Source organism: Pan troglodytes, chromosome 4 (assembly GCF_028858775.2).
Source record: "Pan troglodytes isolate AG18354 chromosome 4, NHGRI_mPanTro3-v2.0_pri, whole genome shotgun sequence".
Lineage (NCBI taxonomy): Eukaryota > Metazoa > Chordata > Mammalia > Primates > Hominidae > Pan > Pan troglodytes.
In genome coordinates, this window is record NC_072402.2 from 136,060,900 (window position 1) to 136,087,131 (window position 26,232).

Sequence of the window (26,232 nt, forward strand, 5' to 3'; positions counted from 1 at the left end):
CTTGCCCCGCCCCATAGCCAGAGCAGGATAGTGATTGGCCCACCAGCGTTAGGCAGGCTGCGGGGTAAGCCCCGCCTCACGGGGAGCCTGGCGCATCATTGGCTCTCCCTCTCACCAATCTCCACACCCTTTCTGTTTTCCTCGTTCTCTCAGCCCCACGAACCCCGGGAGATTTAAACCGCGCCTTACTAGTGGTGTCCATTCACTAGGGTAATACTAGGAGAGATTATTTTGGGTGGAGGGTGTTGTAAGCGTTTCATTTTCTTCGGTTCTTTCTCGTGCCGTTTTCGCGGACGTTTTCTTCTAAGTTTTGCTGGCCTTCCACGGGAGATGGAGCGTTTGCTGCCGGCGTGGCAAGTGTTGGGGCGAGACGGGTGTGTGTGTTTATGCTGAGAGGCATTAGCCCCTTCCAAGAGCTTTGTTTGGTGTTTCTTTTAGTGTGCAGCATCTCAGAGACTCTAGCTCACGTGGGTAAAAAGAAATTCCGTTGCAGGGAAAGTGGAGGAATTAAATCATCTTGGTATAATCCTTATCGCAATCCAGAGGACCTCAAAGATTGGTTATTAATGAAAATTTGAACATTGACGAGGTGATATTTATAAATTATTGGCCGGACGCGTTGGCCCACACCTGTAATCCCAGCACTTTGGGAGGCCGAGGCGGGCAGATTACATGAAGTTAGGGGTTCAAAACCGGCCTGGCCAACATGATGAAACCCCGTCTCTACTAAAAATACAAAATTTAGCCGGTTGTGGTGGCACACACCTGTAATCTCAGCTACTTGGGAGGCTGAGGCATGAGAACTGCTTGAACCCGGGAGACAGAGGTTGCGCCACTGCACTCCAGCCTGGGCATTAGAGTGAAACAAACAAAAAGACATTCCTAATGTTAGGGATTTGCTTTTAAATAATCCTGTGCTGGGGGAAGGTATTGATGATACAAGATTGACCCTGAGTGTTGAGTGATGGGGGCAGGAGGGTCCATCATATCTGTGCTTCTCAAGGTTTAATTTGCACACTAACCACCTGAGGACCTGCTAAATGCAGATTCTGATTCGGGAGGTCTGGGTTGCGGTTGCGGCCCAAGATTCTGCCCTTCTAACAAGCCCCCAGCTGATGGTGAGGTAGCTGGTCCTACGACCATACTTTGCATGGTAAGGTATTACCCCATACTCCTTACTTCAATGTATATTTGAAAATTTCCATAATAAAAATGTTCAAAATAACCTTGGAAGCTCTTTAAGATGTAGGCTCCAAAAACGATAATTCAATAGGTTTAAAGTGGGGTCATTATCAAGGCCCCCAGGTGCTACCCATGCAGACGGCTTGCAGATCATGCTTTGAGAAACAAAAGTCAAAATGCAACTTGTGTCTGTTGTCAGGATCTTGGTGGTGGTAGTGGCTGAGAGGCACAGTGTAGCCAGCTGGTTTTTATCCTAATACCCTTTTCATCTGCAGAACCTGCTTCCCCAGAAAGGAGATGTGTGAAGATTCTTTGTCCTCTAGGATACAGACAGTGAGTGTGGGAGTTAGCACAGAACCTTGCTATGCCAGGTGAGTTTGAAAATCAGGCTGGGGATTAAGGGAGTGTGGGATGAGTTATCTGCTTTGACGACTACTGTATAATCACACTTTGTGGGAAATTGTATACTTCCCTGCAGGTGGGAAGTAGAGACAAAGTTATTCTCTATCGGTGGCAAAAGCAGATAGATTATGGCAAGTGCACACCTGGCTACCAGTGCTTTCTGCACCAGGTCCTCAAGTAAGTGCAGTTGTGGGTGGTCACAACAAAGGTGTCAACCAAGTGGCTTTAGTTCAATGTCAGGTGATGGAAATATACTAAAATCTGAGCACTCTGACAAAGTTGCAGCATTCCTAAAACAAATTCTCTAAAAATCTAGCCCCCAAAATAAGTTTCTGAGATTTCTCAAATGGAACTTATACACCTAGCTCTTAAGAGTATTTTTTTTTTTTTTTTTTTGAGATGGAGTCTCGCTCTCTCCCAGGCTAGAGTACAGTGGCGCAATCTTGGCCCACTGCAACCTCTGCCTCCTGGGTTCAAGTTATTCTCCTGCCTCAGCCTCCCAAGTAGCTGGGACTACAGGTGCCCGCCACCACGCCTGGCTGATTTTTGTATTTTTAATAGAGGTGGGGTTTCACCATATTGTCCAGGCTGTTCTGGAACTCCTGACCTCAAATGATCCACCCACCTCGGCCTCCCAAAGTGCTGGGATTACAGGCATGAGCCACTGCGCCCGGCCGCCCTTAAGACTTTCTACAGATGCAGTGGTGCGCCTGTAGTCCCAGCTACTTGGGAGGATCACTTGAGCCCAGGAGTTTGAGGCCAGCCTGGGCAACATAGTGAGACTGTCTCCTAAAAACAACAACAAAAAAACTTTTTTTTTTTGAGACAGTTTCTTTCTTGTTGCCTAGGCTGGAGTGCAATGGCGCAATCTCAGCTCACTGCAACCTCTGTTCAAGTGATTCTCTTGCCTCAGCCTCCTGAGTAGCTGGGATTACAGGCATGCGCCACCACACCTGGCTAATTTTTGTATTTTTAGTTGAGACAGGGTTTCACTGTGTTGGCCAGGCTGGTCTCAAACTCCTGACCTGAGGTAATCCACCCACCTCGGCCTCCCAAAGTGCTGGGATTACAGGTGTGAGCCACCATGCCCAGCCAACAAAACTCTTAAAAGCTCTACGTTTGTTAATGAGGTTGTTTTCCTAGCAAACATTTTCACTATCTCCTCATGATTCCAGCTGGCTTAGCTAATTGCAACATACTTAGCTAATTACATGTAAGTTTACATGCATACATGCAAACTGTGAAATGGTAGAATTATTTTAAAGGGAAGTCAAATATTGTCTTTTATATCTTGATTTATGAGGGTGTTGGAATATATCTAAGTTATCCTTCCCAGAACAAAGAATATTAGGGAGGTGGGAAGTTTGGTGTTTAATCTGATTTGAAGATTTACTTTTTCTGTTGGATTGAGGGCATTGATCCTATGTCATCCTTGGGGAATCCCTATCTAGGCTCCTGATTCACTGTGATAAGCAGTGAGCTGTGTTCCTTCACCTTGACCTCAGTCTGACTCATACATGTTGTTGCCAGGGCACAGTGACAGCCCGGGCTTCACCCTGAAACACCAAACAAGAACAGGAGGTACAGCCATCACTCCTGGGATGCCCAGATCAGGCAGTGGAGAAGAGCCCTGCATTCCTGGGATCCTCCCAGCCAGCCTCTGCAGGGCAGAGGGGCTGAGGGGTGTGTTTTCTATTCCTGGTTCTTTTTATGACTGGTAGGCTTAGCCCTACTTCTCCCCACTTTGCAGAGGTTTAGCTTTCACTGGGTGAAAAGGGAAGGTCTGAATCCAGTGCATGTTCCTCCAACTCGGCTGTTCCTTCCTAGGCAGGGAATGAAGAGTCTTAGAACCAATGGATTCCACTCCTTTGGATGACCTCCTGGATGACTGGCTCCAGGCCCTGGAGCCCTCAGAATATGGATGGAGAGTATCCTTTGCTGAAACCCATTGGAGCAGGGTCACAGATGGGGTTTGGCCCATGAGGGCATAATTAAGATGCAGTTCAAAGCAGTGGCTCAAGAACAAAAGACTAAAAAGGGGGCAGCAGGGAAAGAGCAGGACATGAGTAAAAAATCCTTGGGAACTAAAAGTGGAATAAGGAGATTTAATTATGGGTAGGAGTGTTGGGCTGCACTGGGAGGCCATTTTATAGATGATGAAAGGGGATGTAACCTTCCTTTGAAATGAGGCCTGAAACTTGACTTGCAGGGTTTTTTGTTTTGTTTTGTTTTTTTGTTTTGTTTTGTTTTGTGTCTCAGTTTCTTTCAATGTTTTGCAAATGAGCCAATGCCTACTTTTAACTCAACCATTTAATTCATAATTAAATTATTAATTTAATTAATAATAAAAAGGTGAACAGCTTAGTGGTGAAAAGCAAGGGCTTTTAGACTGCTTTTTGAGAGTACCTTTGCCTACCATGTGGGCAGTCACTTAACTTCTTGGGCTGTTTCATTTGTCAAAGAGAAGGTTTTGTTTCATTTGATGATTGTAAGAAAAAATGAGAATATATATCAAAGTATGTAGGTCAAGTGTGGTGGTTCACACCTGGAATCCCAGCACTTCGTTTTTTGTTCATTTGTTGTTTTTTTTTTGAGACAGAGTCTCATTCTGTTGCCCAGGCTGGAGTGCAGTGGCACAATCTCGGCTCACTGCAATCTCTGCCTCCCCGGTTCAAGCGATTCTCCTGCCTCAGCCTCCCGAGTAGCTGGGATTACAGATGGGCGCCACAATGCCCAGCTAATTTTTGTATTTTTTAGTAGAGACGGGGTTTCACTATGTTGCCAGGCTGGTCTCGAACTCCTGACCTCAGGTGATCCGTCTGCCTCAGCCTCCCAAAGTGCTAGGATTACAGGTGTGAGACACCACGCCAATCCCAGCACTTTGTGAGGCCAAGATGGAAAGATTGTTTGAGGCCAGGAGTTTGAGACTACCCTGGGCAACATAGCAAGACGCCTCTCTCTACAAAAATAGAAATAAATATGCTGGGCATGGTGGCACACCCCTGTAGTTCTAGCTATTCAGGAGGCTGAGATGGAAAGGATTGCTTGAGCCCAGAAGTTCAAGGCTGCAGTGAGCTGTGATCGCCTCAGTGCACTCCAGCCTGAGCAACAGCAAGACCCTGTTTTTACAAAAGAAAAAAAAAAAAATGTAGCATGGTGTCTGGTACATAAGAGCAATTATTGGAAACCATGTGTCCCCTACTTCATGGCCCCTAACTCTGCTCCTTTTGCCAAGGGGAAATAGGCAGTGCAAGGTAAATCTTTCCACCCCTATTTTCTCAGTTAGTACTGTACCTCATTTTTCCTCTACTCTTTTTCAGTTTGTAGACTTGGTGGCTCCTGCCTCCTCCCCTCCCTGGCTCAGTGAGGACGACCCCCGCCACTGGCTCTACTTTCCAGCTGATCACAGCTATTTACCTGTCCCAGTCTTGAGTAAGGCACAAAATATTTACAGAAAACAGATGTCTTTCAGAGGACTTGCTGCTAAGTGTAATAGTGAAGATTACTTGCATTACTGCTACTTTCCAATCAATTAAAAAAAAGAAATAGAAAACTTTGTATTACAAAGAGATCACAACACGAACGCATTGTTTAAAGCCTCTCCTTTATCCACTTCTTTGCTTGTCTCCCTAAACCATCTGTGATGCTAGCTGAGACTCGAATTTACATAAGAGCCAGAAACCATCAACCCAACCTCTTCACACACTAACGTCTACATTCAGTCTCTTTAAAAAAGACTTAAACTTTGGCTCATGTGGGAGGTGGTGGTAGTGGTGGAGACTTAATAAAAGGTGGTTTTGTCTTCCTGAAGTGGAAATATAGCGCCGTCAACATCTTTTCCCCATCTGCCTGTTTCCTCCTTCCCTTTCTGTTTAAGGAAGGTCTAACCACCGCACTTCTCCCCACCTCCCCGCACCTCCCCCCCGGCAAACGCAAGCAACTGAACCGCCTATGATGTCATAATCACAATCCCATTACCTCATCCTGCTGGGGGGGAGGGGGCGGAGAGAGAAGAGAGGGAGTGAACATCCCTGGGCTATCCTGAGCTTTACAAAGTGTTCTGGGTGAGGGCAAATTACAGAACCAAGTGGAAACGTCCCCGCAACCATTGTAAGTCCTGGCTTTTTAAGGTTCAGGCCGATCCGGCAGCTGCAAGAGGGGCTCCTGGGACTCCGAGCAGGCCCTAATCCGCGCTTGGACCACACTTCCCAGCAGCCTTCACGCCGCGGACGGGTCCTTTGCTGGGGGAAGGGGGATTCCTTCGAAGAGGTGGTCGTGGAGGGCGGGGCAGCAGAGCAGGTGAGGGGCACTGTGGCTAATTGTGTGACGCGGCCCGAACCGAGTGGGAGGCTGCAGTTGGGCCGATGGAGGGAGGGAGGGCAGGGGCGATGCCTTTGTTTACCTTCTTCCGACATGGCCTCCCCCGCGGGTTTCAAGATGTGCCTCCAACTGGGGCCGTCCACTTTCTGCGATATTTTGGAGGGGGTGACTCGTTAGTGAGGAAACCACCCCCATCCCTAAATCAAAGCGCCAGGCTCGTTCCCAACAGCGCTGTCCGAGAGACACTTTGAGAGAGACACGACACGGAGCTGCGCCCTCCATGGGTGGCTTGGGGGGATTCTGCGAGCCGGAGCTATCCCCCTACTCTCCTCAGGGACTCGTTGGTTCGCGCCAGCGCCTTTTAAGGGCACCGTGGGGCGAACCGAGCGCTCAGAGCTGCTCCGGCCGCGGCCCTGGGAGCTGGAGGAGCCGCGGTAGGTGGTGGAGGGCAGGTGGCGCTGGGGCCTCGGGGCGGGCACCTCAACCGTCCCTCCCTCCTTCCCTCTTTCCCCTCCCCCAGCCCGACCGCCCGCGCGGCCGGGCCTCGCTGGCCGCCTCTGCGGGGAGAGCACGGGACCCGGTGGGGGAGGGGGTGGCGGAGTGCTAAGTCCCAGACCCTCCCCATCTCCTGCGTCCTGAGTTCGCTTCCCGCGGCCAGATGATGGAACCTAGTGGGAAGAGGCGAACGACAGCCCCCCTGAGCGAGCCCTGGCGCACCCCACCCCCCCGCCCCGGGGACCAGCGGACGCCCCATGCCCCACCCCGCGGGAACAGGCAGGGCAACAGAGGGAGAGGTTGAAGATTGGAGGGACCTAGCCTTTTGCTTCTTCATGGGGGTGGGGGGAGGGGTGTTCCCCACTTGTCACCCCTTTCCCCACCAGAACCATATGGAAGAAGAGCAGGCAGATCTCCACCTACCTGTTCATGCACCTCCCTGCCTTCCTCATGTTTTTCTTCAGTCTCCCCAGGAGGTGTGGGGCTGGGACCTGGGGGGAAGGTCCCCAAAGGGTTTGTGACTCTCCTCCCTGTTGGCCTGACCTGATCCTACCTTGTCTAGGTACAGCACAACCTCAGCATCCCTGAAACAGGAGTGTCAGGGGTTACTGCCATCCAATAGGAGATGGGGTGGGGGTCTGATCTTTATTTTTGGGGGCTGCTGGTGGAGGGAAAGCCTGGACTGAGAGTTAGGCCTGGTGGGGTTGCTGAGAGGGCCTAGCGGCCTGCTGCTCTGTGAAGGGCTGAGCCCCGTGCCAGTTGTTAAACTGAGAAGTTTTAACTTGTTTAGTGAACATTCTGGGCTGTCTCTACCCTTCAGATACACAAAATGGAAGGGGAAGGAAGGCGGCAAGAGAGGGCTTCTTACACTTTTTTCAATGCCTGCTTGAGAAAGAGGAGGCCCCTCGCGGAGCTGGTTTGCCTTCTTTTGTGTCCTGGTTTGATTCCTTATGGCTTCCGTTCTGTTCCCCCTCTCAGCCTGGCCTGTTTTAGGAAACTCAGGCTGAGAGTATCAGTTGCGTGGTGGTAGTTGCATTGTTCCAATTACCGCTGTGTGTGGCCACATCCCAACAATTAAAATGCAGAAAAACACAAATTCACTGTCTTGACTTGATCCTAGAGGTGGCTGGGAGTTTGCTGTTTGTCCAAATGCCTCATGAAAAGCTGGAGAGTTTGCTTCCTTCCCTGCTCCTCATAGCTGGTTAGCCTGAGGCCTGGGGTCTCTAGGGTAAAATCCTGCACTTAGGTTCCCTCTCTGGTTGATCTTTGAGGGCAGCAGAGTTAAGAAACCAAGAGCAGAAGTGATATAAGTTTTAGCTTCTCCCGTAAGAATATAGGGGAAGCAGCTGAAGAGAGCTCCCCGGAAGCTAGAATTTTGTTCAGGGTGGTAATAATTATGCATGAAAATGATAGTTAACTGTAATGATGATTGACTTCTCTTGCACCTTTCTTCCAGAGAACTCCAGGTACATCCAGGTTTATCTCTTTGCTCTTCCTTGTGCCCTCCTTCTAAGGTGTGAGTGGGGTAGAGATAATTCCTCTTTTTTGTAGAGTGATCTGCCCCCAAGGTCACAGAAGGAAGAGCCCTCTTGGGCTTTTCTTAGTGTGCAGGTGAGGGAGGATGGTATTCAGCCAGAGAGATGGACCCTATTGCCTTCTTCATCTTATTGATTTCATTACTTCTGACATTCTGAGGCCTTGAAGATTCACAAACGGGAACGAGAAATGGTAGTCTGTGTGGACTTCTGATTTTTATAGGTCAGATGGTACATTTTGTACATTTTAATATGTTATATTGTTCCTGTGACAGGTTAAGATTATTCTGCCCACTTTACGTATGGGTAAACTGAGGCCAAGGAGTATTAAATGATTTGTCAAAACTCTTAGCAAATTGGATTAATAATTAGATTTCTTGATGATTTGTTCTCTTGACTAGCTAATGCTACACACATTCTCTGGTAAGCTGTCAGCTTGCTGCTCATTTCCGGGAATAGATAGAACAAAATCAAGACACTGGCTTAACCTCCCCTTTTCCCTTGAGCAAGGCCCCTCAGGTAATTGTGTGGGCTTGAAGCCTGTTATCTGATACAGTTAGTTTGCTTCTATCAGAAGTTGACCACGAGAAAGAATCTTGGTTAACTGTATCCATGGACTTTGCATCAGATGAGGCTAAAAACTTAGTTGAACAGTCATGGATGTGTTGTTTATGACGTCTGTAGAGTTGAAATGTATTGGAATTACCCTGACCATTTCTTTATCTTCCCATTTGATAAGAAAACAAACACTGTATCTATTGGAAAACAATAATATATCAGATGTTTAGGCTGTGGGAGGACATAAAATCCTATGTACTCAGGTCTAAAGCAGAAAGTCTTGCCTACAACCACTGTTCTTCCTTGTTCTCTTATTACTATTTCTGTAGTTTAGGAGAAGGGTACCTCTTTTCACTTCTGACTGGAAGATAAAATACTGGGCTGATCTTGATGGAAATAATCATTTGGGCATCCCTCTCTCTCACTTGAGCAGCTGTTTTCTAAGTGGTGCTGGTATTCCAGTTAGAAACAACAGAGCATGAACCAGTTTAAGGGTGGCAAATAAGTTTCAACTTGATTGCCAACTCTATTTTATTTCATATCTGGACTGCCAAGTTCATAATTTCTGAAGCTGTGTTTAGGCTTAGCTGGAAAGAGCTGTGATCAATTGATGTCTGCCAGAGGCCTGGCTTAGGGGTGCTGTGGTATGTGTGCCATGCATTTTCCATCTCTGGACCAGGTGCATCTCTAATATCACTTGGGGCTGGTCCCTCTAATTGGCAGACTCAGCAGGCATGACTGGAGAGGGAAGTCCCAATGGTGCTAGAATGGTGCTGCAGTGGCAGAAGACGGCTCACGAGTGAGGTCTGGAAGAACAACAGGGAAGACATCCATCATTTGCTCCAAAGTGTGCAAGTCAAATCCTGGGGAGAATCATGATAACCCTGATCACTGAGCAGCTACAGAAGCAGACTCTGGATGAGCTGAAATGCACACGCTTCAGCATCAGTCTGGTAAAAGACCAGTCTTCCTGCTTCTCCACGACCCCCTCCCCCTTTTTTCTGAGGCTGATTGTTGCTATTACTTTACTCTTGTCCTGTGCTGTATGAATCATGGTACTTAACCTGGAAGAGCCCACTAATGGCTCAAAACCCAGCCCAAAAGGAAGGGGGCAGGGATTTTTCCACCGATAGAGAAGGGACAGCAAAACTTGGGTGGAGAAGGGTTTGAGATGTTGGAAGATGTGGATTGTTTGACTTACTAACTTTGGGAAGACAAGAGGAAGAACACTTAATGTCCCTAACATCCCTGTAGCTCATGAATCGCAGAGGAGAACTGAAGAGGGCTTCCTAGAAATCTGTCAGTGTGTCCTGAATCCAAATCATGATGGATATTCTCTCTTTCTTAGCCTTTGCCTGATCATGCAGACATCTCCAACTGTGGGAACCCTTTCCAGCTTGTGTCTGGTAAGGCATCGTGTGTGTTTGTGTACGTGTGTGTACCCATTCCTCTCTCCACACATTTCTGTCATTGGTTTCCAGTGACCAGGGCTAGCGAGCCTACCTCTAGAACCTTCTTGCCAGGGTCAACTTCTGAGATTGGCAGTTGTCTTTCATGTTCTAGCATGAAAGTTATCTGGTTGGTTTGCTCTTATTCTAGCTTTGTGGGGACTTGTATAATCTAATTTTTTGAATAGGTAATACATTCACATGGTTCAAAATTTAAAAAATAACAACAAAAAGGTTATGCTGAGAAAAGTCTCTCTTACTCTCCCGTTCCCTATCTACCCAGCTTCTACCACCTCCCTAAAAGTATTAGTTTCTTATACAGTATATGTGACTAGAATTTCTTTATATAAAAAGAAGCAAATGTATATATTTATTTCCTTTCTTTTTTAAGTTCTGGGATACATGTGCAGAACGTGCAGGTTCGTTACATAGGTGTACATGTGCCATGGTGGTTAGCTGCATCTATTTTATTTCCACGTTTTTAACACAAAAGGTTGCATACTATATATTACTTTGTACCTTTAAAAAAAAAAATGGGACCGGGCCTAGTGGGTCACACCTATAATCCCAGCACTTTGGGAGGCCAAGGCGGGCAGATCACCTGAGGCCGGGAGTTCAAGACCAGCCTGACCAACATGGAGAAACCCCATCTCTACTAAAAATATAAAATTAGCCAGGCGTCGTGGCGCATGCCTGTAATCCCAGCTACTCGGGAGGCTGAGGCAGGATAATCACTTGAACCCAGGAGGTAGAGGTTGCGGTGAGCCAAGATTGTGCCATTGCACTCCAGCCTGGGCAACAAGAGCAAAACTCTGTCTCAAAAAAAAAAAAAAAAAATTGCTGGGCACAGTGGCTCATGCCTGTAATCCTAGCACTTTGGGAGGCCGAGGTGGGCGGATCATGAGGTCAGGAGTTCGAGACCAGCCTGGCCAACACAGTGAAACCCTGTCTCTACTAAAAATACAAAAATTAGCCTGGCATGGTGGTACACACCTGTAATCCCAGCTACTCGGGAGGGCAAGGCAGGAGAATCACTTGAACCCAGGAGGTGGAGGTTGTGGTGAGCCCAGATCATGCCACTGCACTCCAGCCTGCACAACAAAGCAAGACTCCATCTCAAAAAAAAAAAAACCAAAAAACAAAAAAAAATTTAATATAGCTAGGAGATCTTTCCCTATCAGAATGCTGAGTATTCATTCCCTTGTTATATATAGCTACATATTATTACACTGCATAGATGTACAGTGGCTTATTTAATGAGTTTTCTATTGATGTGCATTTAGGTTATTTCTAATCTTGTTTGGATACATAAAACTGTAGTGGGCCAGACGTGGTGACTCATGCCTGTAATCCCAGCACTTTGGGAGGCCGAGGTGGGCAGATAGCATGAGGCCAGGAGTTCGAGACCAGCCTGGCCAGCATGGTGAAACCCCGTCTCTACTAAAAATACAAAAATTAGCCGGGCATGGTGGCAGGCGCCTGTAATCCCAGCTACTCAGGAGGCTGAGGCAGGAGAATCCCTGGAATCCAGGAGGCGGAGGTTGCAGTGAGCCGAGATCACGCCCACCGCACTCCAGCTTGGGCAACAGAGCGAGATTCCATCTCAAAAAAAAAAAAAAGAAAAGAAAAAAGAAACCGTAGTGAATAACCTTGTACATATGTCATTTTTTCACATGTGAAAATATATCTGAGGTATAAATTCGTAGATTATTAATTACTCAGTTAAAGGGCCCCTGATCGTAGGGACATTTAGATGGAGGCATCACTGGTGGACAATCAGAACTCCCTAACTCATGCTGCTCAGCTGTTCTGCATCTCATTTTCTTTTCTGGGATACCTAGCAAGGGAAGTGAGTTGGCAAAAACATGTTCATTCAGTCTCTTCCTCCTGTTTATTAAAGACTTGCTGAAAGCCAGGTATTGTGTCATAAGTATAGAGCAGGAACTCATGGTCCCTGCCCTCATAGTGGTTAGTAGAGGGAAGAACTGTAGACCAAATACACTCGGTATGAATTTTGCCACCATCAAGTCTGATTTCGTATACTTGTCATTTGCCCCAAATATCCAGCCCCTGCAGAATTCCAGCCAGCTAGCCAGAGGAGTTTGGACTAGGCCCTTTGTCCCTTAATGAGCCGTCTCCCAAAAGTCACAATTTTGGTTGGAATACAGTGAGTGAGGATTGTTTCTTTTAGTCCATTTTCCCTTCCTTCTCTTGGTACCTCCATCTGTTTGGATTTAAGAGAAGGCCTAGGGGAAGGGAATCGGAATATGTGGGTGGCCAGACAGAAACGAAGATGAGCAGCACAAAGTCAGGGTTTCCCAAGCCCAGGTTTCACTGTCAAAGGCCTTCCCCACCCTGTTTGCCCTCCCTAGGAATAAAAGTGATCTCTTACCTGCCTGATTACCTCTTACTTCTTGGCAGTCCTAACTCCTGACTTGGTGCTGTTGACACATGAGAGGAGGAAAGGCCGAGAAAGGAGAGCATAGGCCTGCTTTTCAGCATCCAGGGCAAGCGTGGGGGAGGGGCGAGGGAGAGATGAGCAGGACACTCACAAATGTGTTTGTTTCTCTTGACTTCTTTTACCTTTGAGAGGGAGTGGCAGGCAGTAGATGAAATGTTTTTGATTCCAGGTAGTTGGTCACAATGGAGGCAATAGAGCATAGTGGTTTAAAAACCTAGCCTTCACATCAGACAGACCTGGATTTGAATCCTCCTTTGGTCTTTTGAGTGCTATGTGATTTTGGGAAAGTTATTGAATTTCTCTTATCTGTGAAATGGGGATAATGATAACGAATACTACCTACCTCATAAGGTTTTTGGAAATTTTCACATAAAATGCTCCATACATTATGTGGCAAATGGTAAGTTCTTAAAAAATGTAAGCTATCATTAATATTATTCTTATTATAAATGCCTTCCAGAAGGTGCTTCCTGGAGGGGCCTGCCCCACTGTTCCTGTGCTGAGTTCCAGGACAGCCTCAACTTCAGCTACCATCCCTCAGGCCTGAGCCTGCACCTCAGACCACCCAGTCGAGGAAGCTCCCCCAAGGAGCAGCCCCTCTCCCAAGTCCTAAGACCTGAGCCCCCAGATCCAGAGAAGCTTCCTGTGCCCCCTGCCCCTCCATCCAAGAGGCACTGCCGCTCACTCTCAGTGCCCGTGGACCTGTCTCGCTGGCAGCCGGTGTGGCGGCCCGCCCCCTCCAAGCTGTGGACTCCCATAAAGCACCGGGGCAGTGGTGGAGGGGGTGGGCCGCAGGTGCCTCACCAGAGCCCCCCAAAGCGGGTCTCCAGCCTCAGGTTCCTCCAAGCTCCCAGTGCCTCTTCTCAATGTGCCCCAGCTCACAGACCCTACAGCCCTCCTTTCTTCAGCCTGGCCCTGGCCCAAGATTCCTCTCGACCCTGCGCCGCCTCCCCTCAAAGTGGCTCCTGGGAGAGTGATGCTGAGTCCTTGTCACCTTGCCCACCTCAGCGCCGCTTCTCCCTGTCACCCAGTCTGGGCCCGCAGGCAAGCCGCTTCTTGCCCTCTGCCCGGAGCTCTCCCGCATCCTCCCCAGAGCTGCCCTGGCGACCTCGAGGTCTCCGCAACCTTCCCCGAAGCCGCTCACAGCCTTGTGATCTGGATGCCCGCAAAACTGGGGTCAAGCGGCGCCACGAGGAAGACCCCCGGCGTCTGCGGCCTTCCTTGGACTTTGACAAGATGAATCAGGTGGGACCAGCAAGACTAGGGGAGCTTAGATGGGAGTGTGGGGACTGTTCTGTTTCCACTTTTGAGCTAGCCCCTAGCTTCATTACCCTGCCGCCCCCGCCACCAACAGCACCTCCTTTAGCTCTTAGCTAGGGTGACCTACCATCCCAGTTTGCCTGGGACTGTCCCAGTTTTAGCACTGAAAGTCCCCCCATCCTGTGAAATGCCTTAATCCTGGGAGTTAGAGAAATTGGGGTGAGACCCATGTTAAACCTTCCAACAGGGATCCCAAATTGTCCTGCAAGAGGTACTTTCCCTCCTTTCCAAGAATGCATAAGCTGCAAAAAATTCCATCAGTACCTACTCCTTGTGCCCAAAGCTGGTTTTGCCACTTGCCTGTCACTGCTTCAAAGTGGGTCTGTGAGGGCTGAAGCAAGATGGGCTGCTACAGTGTATTCATCTGTTAGACAAATGTTTTTTGACTTCCTGGTATGAGTACAATTATTGTATGTATGCACTTTGCTCACTTTTTTCATATTATTCTTTCTAGACCACTAGGTTACAAACCTCTTTAAGAATTAATTAATTTTTTCATACAGTCGTCCATCCCATCTGCAAACATTTACTGACTCTGACTAGGCACTGGCAGTACAAAGTAATGAAACACTGCAGATGATGTTCCTGCCCTCACAGAGCTTCTATTCTTGAATTCAATGGAAACAATGGGCTCCAAATTTTGTCAGAAAGTTTACAAACGCCAGGCATGGTGGCTCACACCTGTAATCCCAGCACTTTGGGAGGCCGAGGCGGGCGGATCATGAGGTCAGGAGATTGAGACCATCCTGGCTAACACGGTGAAACCCCGTCTCTACTAAAAATATAAAAAATTAGCCGGGCGTGGTGCCGGGCACCTGTAGTCCCAGCTACTGGGGAGGCTGAGGCAGGAGAATGGCGTGAACCTGGGAGGCAGAGCTTGCAGTGAGCCAAGATCACGCCACTGCACTCCAGCCAGGGTGACAGAGTGAGACTCCGTCTCAAAAAAAAAAAAAAAAAAAAAGTTTACAAACCTCACCCTAAAGAATTCTTGCCTTCAGGTGTAACTGTCTTCTTTGTTTGTTTGACAGAAACCATACTCAGGAGGTCTTTGTCTCCAAGAAACAGCCCGGGAAGGCAGCAGCATCTCTCCACCATGGTTCATGGCCTGTAGCCCCCCACCCCTCTCTGCTTCCTGCAGCCCCACTGGGGGTTCCTCCCAGGTGCTGAGTGAAAGCGAAGAGGAGGAGGAGGGGGCTGTGCGGTGGGGTCGGCAGGCGCTGAGCAAGCGGACACTGTGCCAGCAGGACTTTGGGGACCTGGACTTGAATTTGATTGAGGAAAACTAAAACTGAGAGGCTACTTCCTGGGGCCACACAGACTGACTCTCTCATGGCTACTAACAAGTGTCGAGGCCCCAAGGCTGGGGGCCGAGCCTGGGAATGGGGGTGAGTGGAGGGCTCCGACTCAGGGCAGCCGGAAATCTTCTCGCTCCAGCAAGCTCGACCATGCCAAGAGACTGGCCGGGACAAGATAAACGGAGCTGGTGGCGGGAGGGACAGCCCCAGAGCAGACCCTTCCTATGGCGGCCCTGAGTGTGAGTATCCCTGCCACCAAGAGAGCAATGGGCAGGGAAGGAAGGGGTCTGCCGACCCCAGCTCGGGGAATTTCACTAGCCCCTTTGCTTCAAAGGGCACTTGTGTCTTAGAATTTGGCCAGGGTGGGGGGTTGAGTCAGCCTCCTCAGAGAAACTGCGTGAGAGTGTGTGCGTGCATGGGAGTGTACTTGTGGAAAGGTGTGTTTGCGTAGCCTTAGGGAAGGAAGGCAATTGCTCCTTAACAGCAGAGTATCATGATACCCCCAGGATCTTGAGTTTTTTACAGGATGTTGGGTTTGCTCAAGGAGTCAAGAGGAGGGCACCAAGTTTTAGCTCTGGAACCAGGCTTGTAATCCATAGCATCACCGACTCTGCAAAGGATTTCATTTTGGGGCACAGCAGGGTGTTTTAAGTGCTGTGACTTCAGCTAATGATCTTTTCTTCAGCCCCACCCCCTCCCCACTAGCTCGATCTAGTATATTGGGGAATGCAGGTGGGGGGTGTCACCATATTTTTTCTGAGCTGGCCTTTTTTTTCTCATCAGATTGTCTAGGCTATATTCCACCTGCCTCTTTTGCCCTCTTGAGTAGAGTTGCACACAGCACATGGGCAACTGAAGCAGGGTTGAGGGGCTCTATCTCTCTCTCTCCTCTGCTGATGGGACCCTTTTCCCCTCACCCTCTGCCCTTCTAAGTCATAGACTAGGTAGGAAGGCCCTATATTGGTCCCCAGCATCTACTGAGGCAGACCTGCAACAGAAGTGGCATTCAGTCCCCAGCAGACATGGGTGAGCTCACCCCAGCACTGCTGTTGGGAAGGTGACTGCAGGAAACCAATTCTTACAAGATCCAGGCCCAGCCTTTTCGACCTGCTTGAGAAGGAAGAAGGGGTGTTTAGCATTTAATAGTTTGCTTGTCTTCCACTCCTGCCAGGAAGTGTTTATTTGCCTCTAATTGGCCCTGAGAGACCATAGGGAGGTTGGGATTGGCTGAGGGATTGGCTGAGGATGTATAAAGCAAAGGCTGTGAGAAGCAGTTGGGAGTTTGGTTGTCATTGGATTGAATTTACTTTTTTGTTTCTCACCCGCAACTTGAGCCAGGACAGCTGGTCCAAGTGGCCACAGTGATGGGTTTAAGTACCTTGGTAGGGCTGGCACCAGTGGAAACACATACTGAAGCTGCCACCACAATAGCTTGTGAGGTTTTATCCAGCTTTGGTTAGACCCTGCATGACCAAATTTGACCTGCCCTTGTTTATGGCAAGAAGGGCATTTTTCTCTTCAATTTCCAGGGTTTCCTAGGACCCAGTTCCTCATGTAAGGGAAGAAGACCAAGGTCTTTGTGTTTTCTTCCTCATGGAATTGAACCTGACATTTTCGGGATCTCCTGCATGTCAGGAGCATCAGTGAGGCTTCAGCCTCCTCGTCTCCACTCCAGAGAGGAGGTGGCTATGTCTTCTTAAGCCTCTGGCCCTCAGAGGCTCCTCCCTATCTCCTGGCTAGTTACCACTAGGCTACCAGGTCTCTAGGGGCCTGAGAGAGGCCCTCTAGAGAATCCAGGGAAACTGTGAGCCCAGGAGTTGCCCATCTATGGTTTCATTCCTCCCCTGGCTCTTCTCCCTCTTCAGGCCATAATTTCCCTGGTGCCAATTTCTTTTCCTCCTGGGGCATCCTCATCCCAGGGCTCTCTGCTGCAGATTGGCTGTGCCAGCTTCCAACAGGTTACTGGCAATGCCAGTGAGTTTCTGCAGGCCCTAAGCTGAAGAAGTGAGGCAGTGATTCTGCCTCCATCCTGGTTTCCCCAAAGCCCCAGGGCACCATCCTTAGGGGAGAAGGTCTACAGTTATCATTATTTTAATTCCATTACTTTCAGTCTGGAAAACTAAGCTAGTCAGAACTGTCATCTTGCTTCCCAATCTAAGAACCTGTGGCCCTGGAACACTTTTCAAGAATTGGTTCATTTTGCTTTACACAGTAGATCTGTTCCAACAGTTCTGTGTAAACCAAATGCTATTTTTCAATGCATTTGGACTGCTGACCATTTAAAAGCAGCCTATGATTGCTTCTTTTTGTAAAGCAAGCAACCTCCCTCCACTTTAGCTGTTTTGACTATTTGAATTTTCACATATTGGGCTTACCCAGAGTGGAGCACACCTCCAGGGCATGTGGCTGACACTGGGTCGATGTCTGCATCTGTGCTGTGTGTGTGGTGTGGTTGGCCAGTAGGTGAGTATCCCTGTGTGTGTGAGTGAAGCCACTCCCCAGGCTGGTGCTCTCCTCCTGTGCCCAGTGACTGCCCAGTGGCAGCTCAGCTGCCCTTCACTCCCACCTGCTGCCAAAGTCCCTGTGCTAATGGGATTACAAATACAAAAAGTGGAAAAAAATTTTCGTAAACTTTGTTTTATATTAAAAAAAAAATCCATAAGTCTGTGTGTGTTAAACATGAGGTTCTGCCTCTGTGGCTGTGTTTGAAAAAATAAAGTTTTATTAGAATAATCCATTTTCCCAAGCAACCTTGTGTACTACAGTGTCTTCTTCCCTTCCCCACAAAGACAAGGAAGAAGCAGGGTAGAAGGCCACCTAACTGTTCCAGCCCCTTCATCTAAGATGTGGGTCAACCTTTCAAAAAGGGGCAGTATTTGGACCCTAGGCCCTTTGCCGGCCATGGCAGGATGTTATACTGTGGCCCAGGCTTCTGCTAAGGCCTTGGTTATTTTTGGCAGTCTGGTTTGGTCTCTCTTTCCTTGGCAGTTACACTTGTCTCCTCCTGCCTGCTGTCACTCTCACTTCCAGCAAGTTGAAGTCAAGTATGAATGCATTCCAGCTCCCTGAGAAATGGTTTATGGTACAGTCAGGAACTTGTCTAGATTGGTTTGTAGGCTTTGGGAAGTAGGGAGAAGGCAGGGTGGGAGACGGCCAGGGATCTTTCTTAAGTTTTCACATGTTACATCCTGGAGAGATAGAGGTTTAGTCATCAGAATTCAGATTCCATAGACCTAGGCAATTTTTCCATCCTAAAAATACTGCTTTTGGAAAATAATCCTAGCTGCAAAGCTTCTCTTTTGTTGTAGAAGACAGTATTTTCCCTAATGTTTCCTTTGGGAGTGTTGGTATGCCAAAAGAAGCTATGTGGCTCACTCTTTAGACCTTTCTGTTCCACCCTTTCTTCTCTCTATGTTGACATTCTTCCAATGTGTGTGGGTGAAGTGTAGTTGCTTAGAGATCCAGGCAGGAGCCTCTATCTCTAAGGCTTAGCCTTTCTTTACCAGTTGTGGTGCTAATTTGCCAGGCAGCAAGAAGAGTCAAGTTGCTTAGCTTATGTCCTGGTTTCCTGCTTCAAATTGGTGGCACTCATCATTGAATACCAATGAAGTGTGTGCAGGACAGGACTGACTTGACTACCTGGAGCAGGAATCTTTGCAGGGGTGCAAATACACCCTAGAAAAAGTGAGGGTTGTCACCTGCCCTGGAAACAAAGGAAGGGCTTTGGGGAAGTGGTGGGCAGTGGCATGTGGTTAAAGAAGCTTAGAATTACAGGGTTTTTTTTTCTTTAAAACTGATGTTTCATTTCACCTACTGCTTGAGCAGGGGTAAAGTTTGAACATCTAAAATGACTTTGTTTCCCCTTTTTTTCTTTTGAGTTTATTTTTGTTGGATTTTTCTGCTATTTTCTGTGAGGCCAAGTGTGATTTTATTTTTCATTCCTGAAGTCTTGTTAATATAGGAAAGAACGTAAACTCCATGAGGGCAAGAGTTTTGTTTTATTCAGTATTGTGTCCCCAACACTTTGGGAAGTTCCTGGCACATGAAAAGTGCTGGCCACATTTGTTGAATGCATTTCCCTTTTGCCTTTCCCATCCGTGAACTTAGGTACATTTCTGTCTCTCTGCTGTGAGAAACTAGCCTTGGACATTGGGGCAGTAGTTAAATCTCTGTATGGGAGAAAATCCCAGCAGATAATTTTGATAGAAAAATTGCAAGGCAGATAGATCTTGTATGGATTCACCCTTGTTCCCCTCCTACCAACTACAGCTTATGGGCCATGTGCTTTAAGAGGTGGCTCTCAGCCCAGAAAAACATTCTGAGTCAGGCCTCAGGTTGGCTGTGGGAGATGGAAGTTAAAAAGAAGTGGAGGGAGGAATGTTTCCTTGGTGCTCCACAGGGTTGGTTCTAGAATGATTTTCCTATATGTTTTATACTTTAGTAAAAGTATAAAGTCAATAGTTGGTTACCCCTCTCCCCAAGCCTTTGTTACAAGAAAAGTAGGTCAAGGGTGTAGACAAGGTTATGGACAGGAGATAGCTGGGGTAGGCACAGAAGCCTTGGAGAAAGAACCAGCTACCACTATTTCCTGTCTGTAGGGAAAATCAAAAAGTCACTTTTAGAACAACAGTCATGGGTTATTACTATACCCTTTATCTTTTGTATCCATTTTGTGTATACTCAGTCTCTGCATCCATGAGACCATGGAATGTGCTAGTCCCTGATATTGCCAGCTTTAAATGATTGAGGCAATTTCCTGTTGCTTATTGTGGGTAACAATCTAGCCAAAAATCTCAGCATCTCACTTTCTCTGCAGGCTCCTTTTCTAATCAGGAGCTATCAGTCTCCCACACCTGTATTAAATGCATTCAGATAAGAGTTACAGAATTTTCTTTGCCCCCAGCCCCACTAATTCCATGGTAAGATGGAGTGCTACTAAGAGAACCCCTTTACTGTTGGTCTATTTCCAGTTCCCCTAAGAGTTGAATGGAGAAACACGTAGACTTAATAACATTGGCGGACTAGGAAGGGGAAGAAGTTAGGTCGGTTTTAGGAAAAACACCAAGATGTTGGGGGGCACGTTGGCCTTCAGTCAGTGGAAAGAGTGGCATTATACATCCAACGGAAGTAATACATTGGCCAATTGGAAAGGAACCTAAGAAGTGCTGGCAGTATAGAATGGGATGGTGCTGTTATGGGCCATTGAGAAGGAAGACATTGTGTCTCATGGACCAATGGGGAGAACATTTCCTACAAGACAGCAGGTAGGAGCTCATATTTTCAGAATAGGAAATCAATGGGGGTATTGGAGACACTAAATAGCTCAAAACATCCACTCTCTAGGTACCTTGCCCCTCACCCCCTTACCCCGTAAATGTCTTTGGTATCCGAGGAGAGCAAGCTAAAGCCCTCTCATATATACGACTCCCTGAAGGAAGATTGAGACCAGGGATGATGCCATGGGGAAGCTGAAGGACCCGCCCACTTCCCTACCCCGGCCGGACCTGCAATTCCCCTCCCGACCGCAGGGGGCACTGCAGGCCCCGGGGAGATTGGGGCGGAGCGCTGCGAGGGGCCAGGAGCTGCCGCCCCGCTCCAGAGCGCGGGGGGCGCTGTGCGGGGCCCAGGCTGCGGCTCCGCTCCCGGCCACGGGGGGCGCTGCGCTGCGCCGGTGGTTGGTGGTGGCTGTTGGGGGGGTGGGGGGGAACGGCGGCCGCGGGTGGTGCGGAGGGAGGCCTTGCGGGCGGATCGGGCGCTTGGCGGCGGAGGTGGTGGGAGGCGGCGGGCGGGAGCGCGGGTCAGGCCGGCCCCGGCGATGGCGGACGCGGCGGCCTCCCCGGTGGGCAAGCGGCTGCTGCTGCTGTTCGCGGACACTGCGGCCTCAGCCTCGGCCTCGGCCCCCGCGGCGGCAGCGGCGAGCGGAGATCCGGGGCCTGCGCTGCGCACTCGAGCCTGGCGGGCCGGCACGGTGCGGGCCATGAGCGGGGCGGTGCCCCAGGACCTAGCGGTGAGTGGCGGCCGAGTCGGGCACTCGAGGCCGGGGCTGCGGGGCCTGCGGGCGGCCTCCCCGGGGGCCTTTGTGAGGGGGCGGTGGGATGGGGGTGACCCATTTCCGTGCCCCCGGGTCTCCTTAGCGCCCCCCGCCGGCACCTCGGCACCCCGAGCGCTTGCCGGCATGGCTTCCGCGTCGGGGTGTGCGCCCCGGTTTCCCCCGGGGGGCGGCCAGGGCGCCCGGAGCTGCTGCTTGCAGCCAGCAGGCCCCGCCTCCTGGGCGACCCTTTTCTCGGCGTTCCCCCCAACACGCCTTCGGAGCAGGCTCTCGAATCTTGAGCTCCCGGGAGGCTCAGAGTTCGGCCAGTGTTGCCGCTGCCCTCTCGAAGACGCGGACCTGTGGTCCCCAGCCTCTCCCAGGAGACCTGCGCCCTGTTCCTTTTCTCCCAGAGCCCCAAGTGGGGCGGGAATGTGGGCAGTTATGGGAGGCACGGAGGCTGCAGTTGGAGCTGGTCGGGGCTTTTTTATCTGGCAGTTACTTCCTCATCTGAGCTGGGCTTGGCCTGGCGGTCTCCAGAAAGGCCAGCTCTCGGCACTGTCTCGAGCTCTCCTCTCCTTTCCTTAACGCTTCTGGGTGACAGGAGCTGCAGTTGTGGCTGTTTTTGTTAAGTTTGAGATCTTTCTTAGTGGCCGAACGGGGCTGCTGGGTAGTGCTTTTTGCTCCCAGCTCAGCTACTCCCCCAACCTTGGGAGAGGTTTTGTTTGGAAACTTTGTGTTTGGGCTTGGCCGTTTTTGAATGCCTTGGTGTGTTTTGTGATTAAAGTTGTTCAGTCATACAACTTAACTAGCATTCGGGATCATGATGTGTTATTCTCGTTAATGTGGCGGTAAAATATAGTGTTTGAGTTTTGGCAAGCCACTTTATTTCCTCATTTTGATAGGGGCCCTAGCTTCTCTGGTGAGATAAGGCTATGAAAAATGGTGTGTGTGCGTGTTGGGGCAGGGGGTGGTCTTTTGGAATGTAATAGATCAGCAAGCAGAAAGTAAATTTTCTTGATGAACCTGCTTTTGCAGATATAAACGGGAACGCAGTTTGTGAGATTTGGAAGTAATGTTGTAGGCTTCCGATGTTCATTTTTCTTCCTATTGATCAACGGTGTTAGACTGTCCTTTTTCACTAATATACAAGCTTTATGGATTTTTTTTGTGGATGGCTTAGGCTTTGCTTCTGCTACTTGGGTTCATTTGCTTTGATTTTTCTTCATGCTGTATAAGAAACGTTACTAGGACATTTATAAGGCCTCAGTGGGGCAAATTTGCAAAAAGATACTAAAAATATAAGGGGATGGAATGATGATTAAGACTGGGATTTGGATCTCTATTCCTCTGCGCTTTCTTTAAAAGATGGCTGGGATGGGAAAAGAAGTGTCCATTTCAGATTCATTCTACCACCTTGGAGGCAAAACATACTTAAGATCCACTATTATATGCATACTTTGACCTAAGGCCTACTTTGCCCTAGCTATTCATTGGGATTTTTTTCTGGTCCTTGCAGTGGTCGTCTCGTTTCCTCCATCAGATGAATTGTTAATGAGCTCTGCACCTGAAATGGCTCCCCATTCACTTTGTCGTTTGCTGTGCTCCCTAAGGGCAGAGGATTTTGGAGCTCACTTCCTTGCTGGACACCCACTAAGCTAAATACTGAATAATTTTACCACTGATCCCACGGAACTGGGTTCTCAAACCAAGTAAAAAGTTGCAGTGATTCTTGGAAATTAAAGCAAAGAACATTACAACTGTGTTGAGGTCTTGCATAGGGCTGTGTGAATGTAGAAGCAAAGGCAGGTTTGTATTTTGAGAATACATTTATGCTTGTCTTACATGTATATCCAGGGACATAGATGAGAAAACAGCCAGACCAAAACTCAGAGCCTTTAGATTTTTTCACCAGCTTGCAAAATTGTTCAAGAATTGGTATTTTGTTGAGGTTCTATTAATGACAATGACCAGTGGAGGATGAGAATGGGCCGTTTTCTTTTATTCTCATTAAGAGAGATTTCCTTTGGACCATAGGCATGTGGACCTTTCCAATTTGCACCACACACGGTAGTAAACACAACTGTCTTCCAATCAAAAGTGTTCTTCCCGTACTCAAGGGTGGAGTTTGCAAGCAGCTGGCCTGTGATTGGGCAGATTTTCATTCAGTTATGTTTAAGATGTTTTCAGGCACGCTTGGTTTTGAGTAATGCCTAGCAGGGCGCCCCCTTTTAAGGATGAGTAATTGAGGGTTGGATGAATGAGTTTCTGAAGTGATTGAAAACACAATTCTTAATTTTAAATTCCACGAATACATCTCTTTCTAAATACTTTTTGATTCAGATATCCTATAAAATACAGTACTGATCCATTAAATGAAACCTTTTTTGGAAAACAGTAACAAAGCCAAGTGCTACCTTAAGGTGAGATGTGAAAAAAAGGAGTCAGGATCCTGTTGATTGAGAGTTTTGTTGATAAGGTTCTCATAGGTGGACATCTTCACCAGCAGAAGCCATGCTGACAAATTACTCAGATGTTTAGCCAAGGCATGAAAACAGCTTTCCCCCCCCTTTCTCCTGGAATAGTAATTTTATTTGTGTTTTAAAATGGGCCTTTTATGTTTTTAGAATTAGTTTATGGGTTTTTATGCATTTATCTCTGGCTTTTCTTTCCTAATCTGGTGTCCTCTTTGTGTTCCTAAATCATTATTGGCTCATGTAAGTTGCAGAGACCTTGGGACCGTCACGTATATGGGTATTGTACATAAAACAGACCAAAAGAAACCCATGGATTTTCCTTTTTTTGGTTATAAAAGCAAAGCTTGTAATTTGCAAAATGTCAAAAAAAGGTTTACACAAGAAAAACCAGCAATCTCTTTGCTCATCTTTCTTAATGCTAGTACAAAAAACATGAAAACATTCAACCGTATACAAAGAGTTTCCTTTTTTTTTAGCCAATGGTGTCCTACTGCACAATATTTGCACCCTGCCTTTTTTTTCTTTCATTTGACAGTATACCATGGGGATCAATACTTACAGATTTTACTCATCGTTTTTGGTAACTACTTTATATTCCATAGAATGGATGTACCATAATTTATTCAGTTATTCCTCCTGTTAATGGACATTCAGGTTATCTAAAGTTTTTTTGGCAGTATAGACAATGCTGTCATTAATATACTTGTATACATATTTTTATGTAATCCAGGTTTTATTTCTGTAGTTTAGCAATCCAGGATTGAAATTGTTCGGTTAAGAAGTATATGTATTTTTTATTTTATTACATAATGCCAGGTTATTTTCCAGTAGGTGTATAGCATTTCCTACTCCCACCAACAGTACTCAGGGTGCTTGTTTCTCTTTACCCTTGCCTTCACTGGTATCATCAGTCTTTCTCATTTTTGCCAATCTGATGGGTGAAAAACAATATCCATAATTTTCATGACTATTTGTCCTTTTTTTCCATGTGTACTGGCTTTTTCATTTCTTTTATTTGTTACTTATGGATATCTTTTGCTCATTTGAGAAAAATAGGAGTTGTCTTACCACTCTCTGCAAGTTCTGTGCATGGATATTAACTCCTTCACCTGCGTAGTGGGTTGTATTTTGTTTCATTTGTCTCTTGACTTTTTTTTTTTTTTTTTTTTTTTGAGACACAGTCTCGCTGTGTCACCCAGGCTGGAGTGCAGTGGCTCCATCTCAGCTCACTGCAACCTCTGCCTCCCGGGTTCAAGCGATTCTCCTGCCTCAGCCTCCCGAGTAGTTGGGACTACAGGCGTGTGCCACCATGCCCAGGTAATTTTTTGTATTTTTAGTAGAGATGGGGTTTCACCATATTGGCCAGGATGGTCTCGATCTCCTGACCTCGTGATCTGTGCCCACCGCGACCTCCCAAAGTGCTGGGATTACAGGCGTGAGCCACCGGGCCTGGCCTCTTGACTTTTTTTATGGGTTGCTTTGCTATACAGAAAAATAAGAATTTTATGTTATCAGAATTATTGGGCCTCTTTTTGTTTGTTTTGTTTTTGAGACAGAGTCTTGCTCTGTCTCCCGGGCTGGAGTGCAGGGGCATAATTACAGCTCACTGCTGGGCTCAAGCAATCCTCCCAGGGACTACAGGCGTGCGCCACCGGGCCTGGCTAGTTTTTGTATTTGTTGTAGAGATGGGGTTTCGCCATGTTGCCCAGGCTGGTCTGGAACTCCTGGGCTCAAGCAGTTGCCTGCCTCAGCCTCCCAAAGTGCTGGGATTCCAAACATGAGCCACTGTGCCTGGCCTGACTTTTCTTAATAGTTTAGGATTACTTGACTGGGAAGGAATCCCCATCTTGAACCTATATAAATATACTTTAAAAAACATTTTTTTTTTTTTTGAGACAGGGTCTCACTCTGTCGCCCAAGCTGGAGTGCAATGACACAATCACAACACACTGCAGCTTCGACCTCCCTGGGCTCAGGTGATCCTTCCGCCTCAGCCTCCCAAGTAGCTGGAACCACAGATGCACACTACCACATCTGGCAAATGTTTGTATTTTGTATAGAGATAGGTTTTGCCATGTTGCCCAGGCAGGTCTTGAACTCCAGTCAAGCAATCTGCCTGACTTGGCCTCCCAAAGTGTTGGGATTACAGGCATGAGCCACCATGCCCAGCCAACATTTTTGTTTATTTTTACCTTTAGATTTTTGGTCCATCTGGAATTTATTTTTTTATTTTTATTTATTTATTTATTTTGAGACGGAGTCTCACTCTTGCCCAGGCTGGAGTACAGTGGCGCGATATTGGCTCACTGCAACCTCTGCCTCCTAGGTTCAACCAATTCTTCTGCCTCAGCCTCCCAAGTAGCTGGGACTACAGGCATGCATGAGATTAGGTTTCGCCATGTTGGCCAGGCTGGTCTGGAACTCCTGACCTCAGGTGATCCACCCACCTCGGCCTCCCAAAGTGCTGGGATTACAGGTGTGAGCCACCGTGCCTGGCATGGAATTATTTATTTATTTATTTATTTAGAGACAGAGTTTCACTCTTGTCGCCCATGCTGGAGTGTAATGGTGTGATCTCGGCTCACTGCAACCTCTGCCTCCTGGGTTCAAGCGATTCTCCTGCCTCAGCCTCGCAAGTAGTTGGGATTACAGGCGTCCACCACCATGTAATTTTAGTAGAGATGGGGTTTCACCATGTTGGCCAGGCTGAT

General features: G+C 47.9%; 3 protein-coding genes and 1 long non-coding RNA gene across 16 annotated transcripts in view; 3 read left to right on the plus strand and 1 right to left on the minus strand.

Annotated features, from left to right (window-relative positions):
- Positions 1–6,372, minus strand: part of CDC25C (cell division cycle 25C) — a 55,002-nt gene extending 48,630 nt beyond the window's left edge. For 3 of the 5 annotated variants that reach the window (XM_009449516.3, XM_054684088.1, XM_054684095.1), the window contains exon 1: positions 5,987–6,186. In XM_009449516.3, the coding sequence (XP_009447791.1) occupies positions 5,987–6,186 (200 nt within the window). 5 annotated transcript variants of the gene reach the window in all.
- On the plus strand, positions 60–5,183 carry LOC134809978 (uncharacterized). The gene is made up of 4 exons (XR_010157017.1): positions 60–210; positions 1,458–1,553; positions 3,412–3,512; positions 4,905–5,183. It is a non-coding gene; the product is annotated as an uncharacterized LOC134809978 (long non-coding RNA).
- On the plus strand, positions 5,550–17,766 carry FAM53C (family with sequence similarity 53 member C). Of its 4 annotated transcripts, none has more exons than XM_001171129.6 (5): positions 5,550–5,883; positions 9,216–9,445; positions 9,841–9,898; positions 12,862–13,646; positions 14,750–17,766. In XM_001171129.6, the coding sequence occupies exons 2-5, from the start codon at positions 9,368–9,370 to the stop codon at positions 15,005–15,007; spliced, it is 1,179 nt and encodes a 392-aa protein (XP_001171129.1). In that variant the 5' UTR covers positions 5,550–5,883; positions 9,216–9,367; the 3' UTR covers positions 15,008–17,766. The 4 variants fall into 4 exon arrangements, with proteins under 4 accessions (XP_001171129.1, XP_009448009.1, XP_517955.2 ...); XM_009449734.4 differs by having other exon boundaries at positions 5,558–5,694; XM_517955.7 differs by lacking the exon at positions 5,550–5,883 and adding an exon at positions 6,045–6,338.
- Positions 17,767–20,720: 2,954 nt separating this feature from the next.
- KDM3B (lysine demethylase 3B) overlaps positions 20,721–26,232 on the plus strand; it is an 84,553-nt gene continuing 79,041 nt past the window's right edge. For 2 of the 6 annotated variants that reach the window (XM_009449735.5, XM_063810727.1), the window contains exon 1: positions 21,173–24,838. In XM_009449735.5, the coding sequence (XP_009448010.2) occupies positions 24,611–24,838 (228 nt within the window). In that variant the 5' untranslated portion in view covers positions 21,173–24,610. Of the gene's footprint in view, positions 21,024–21,172; positions 24,839–26,232 lie in introns of those variants that run through there. The other 4 variants (XM_517956.7, XM_016953896.4, XM_024356754.3 and 1 more) reach the window with 4 other exon arrangements.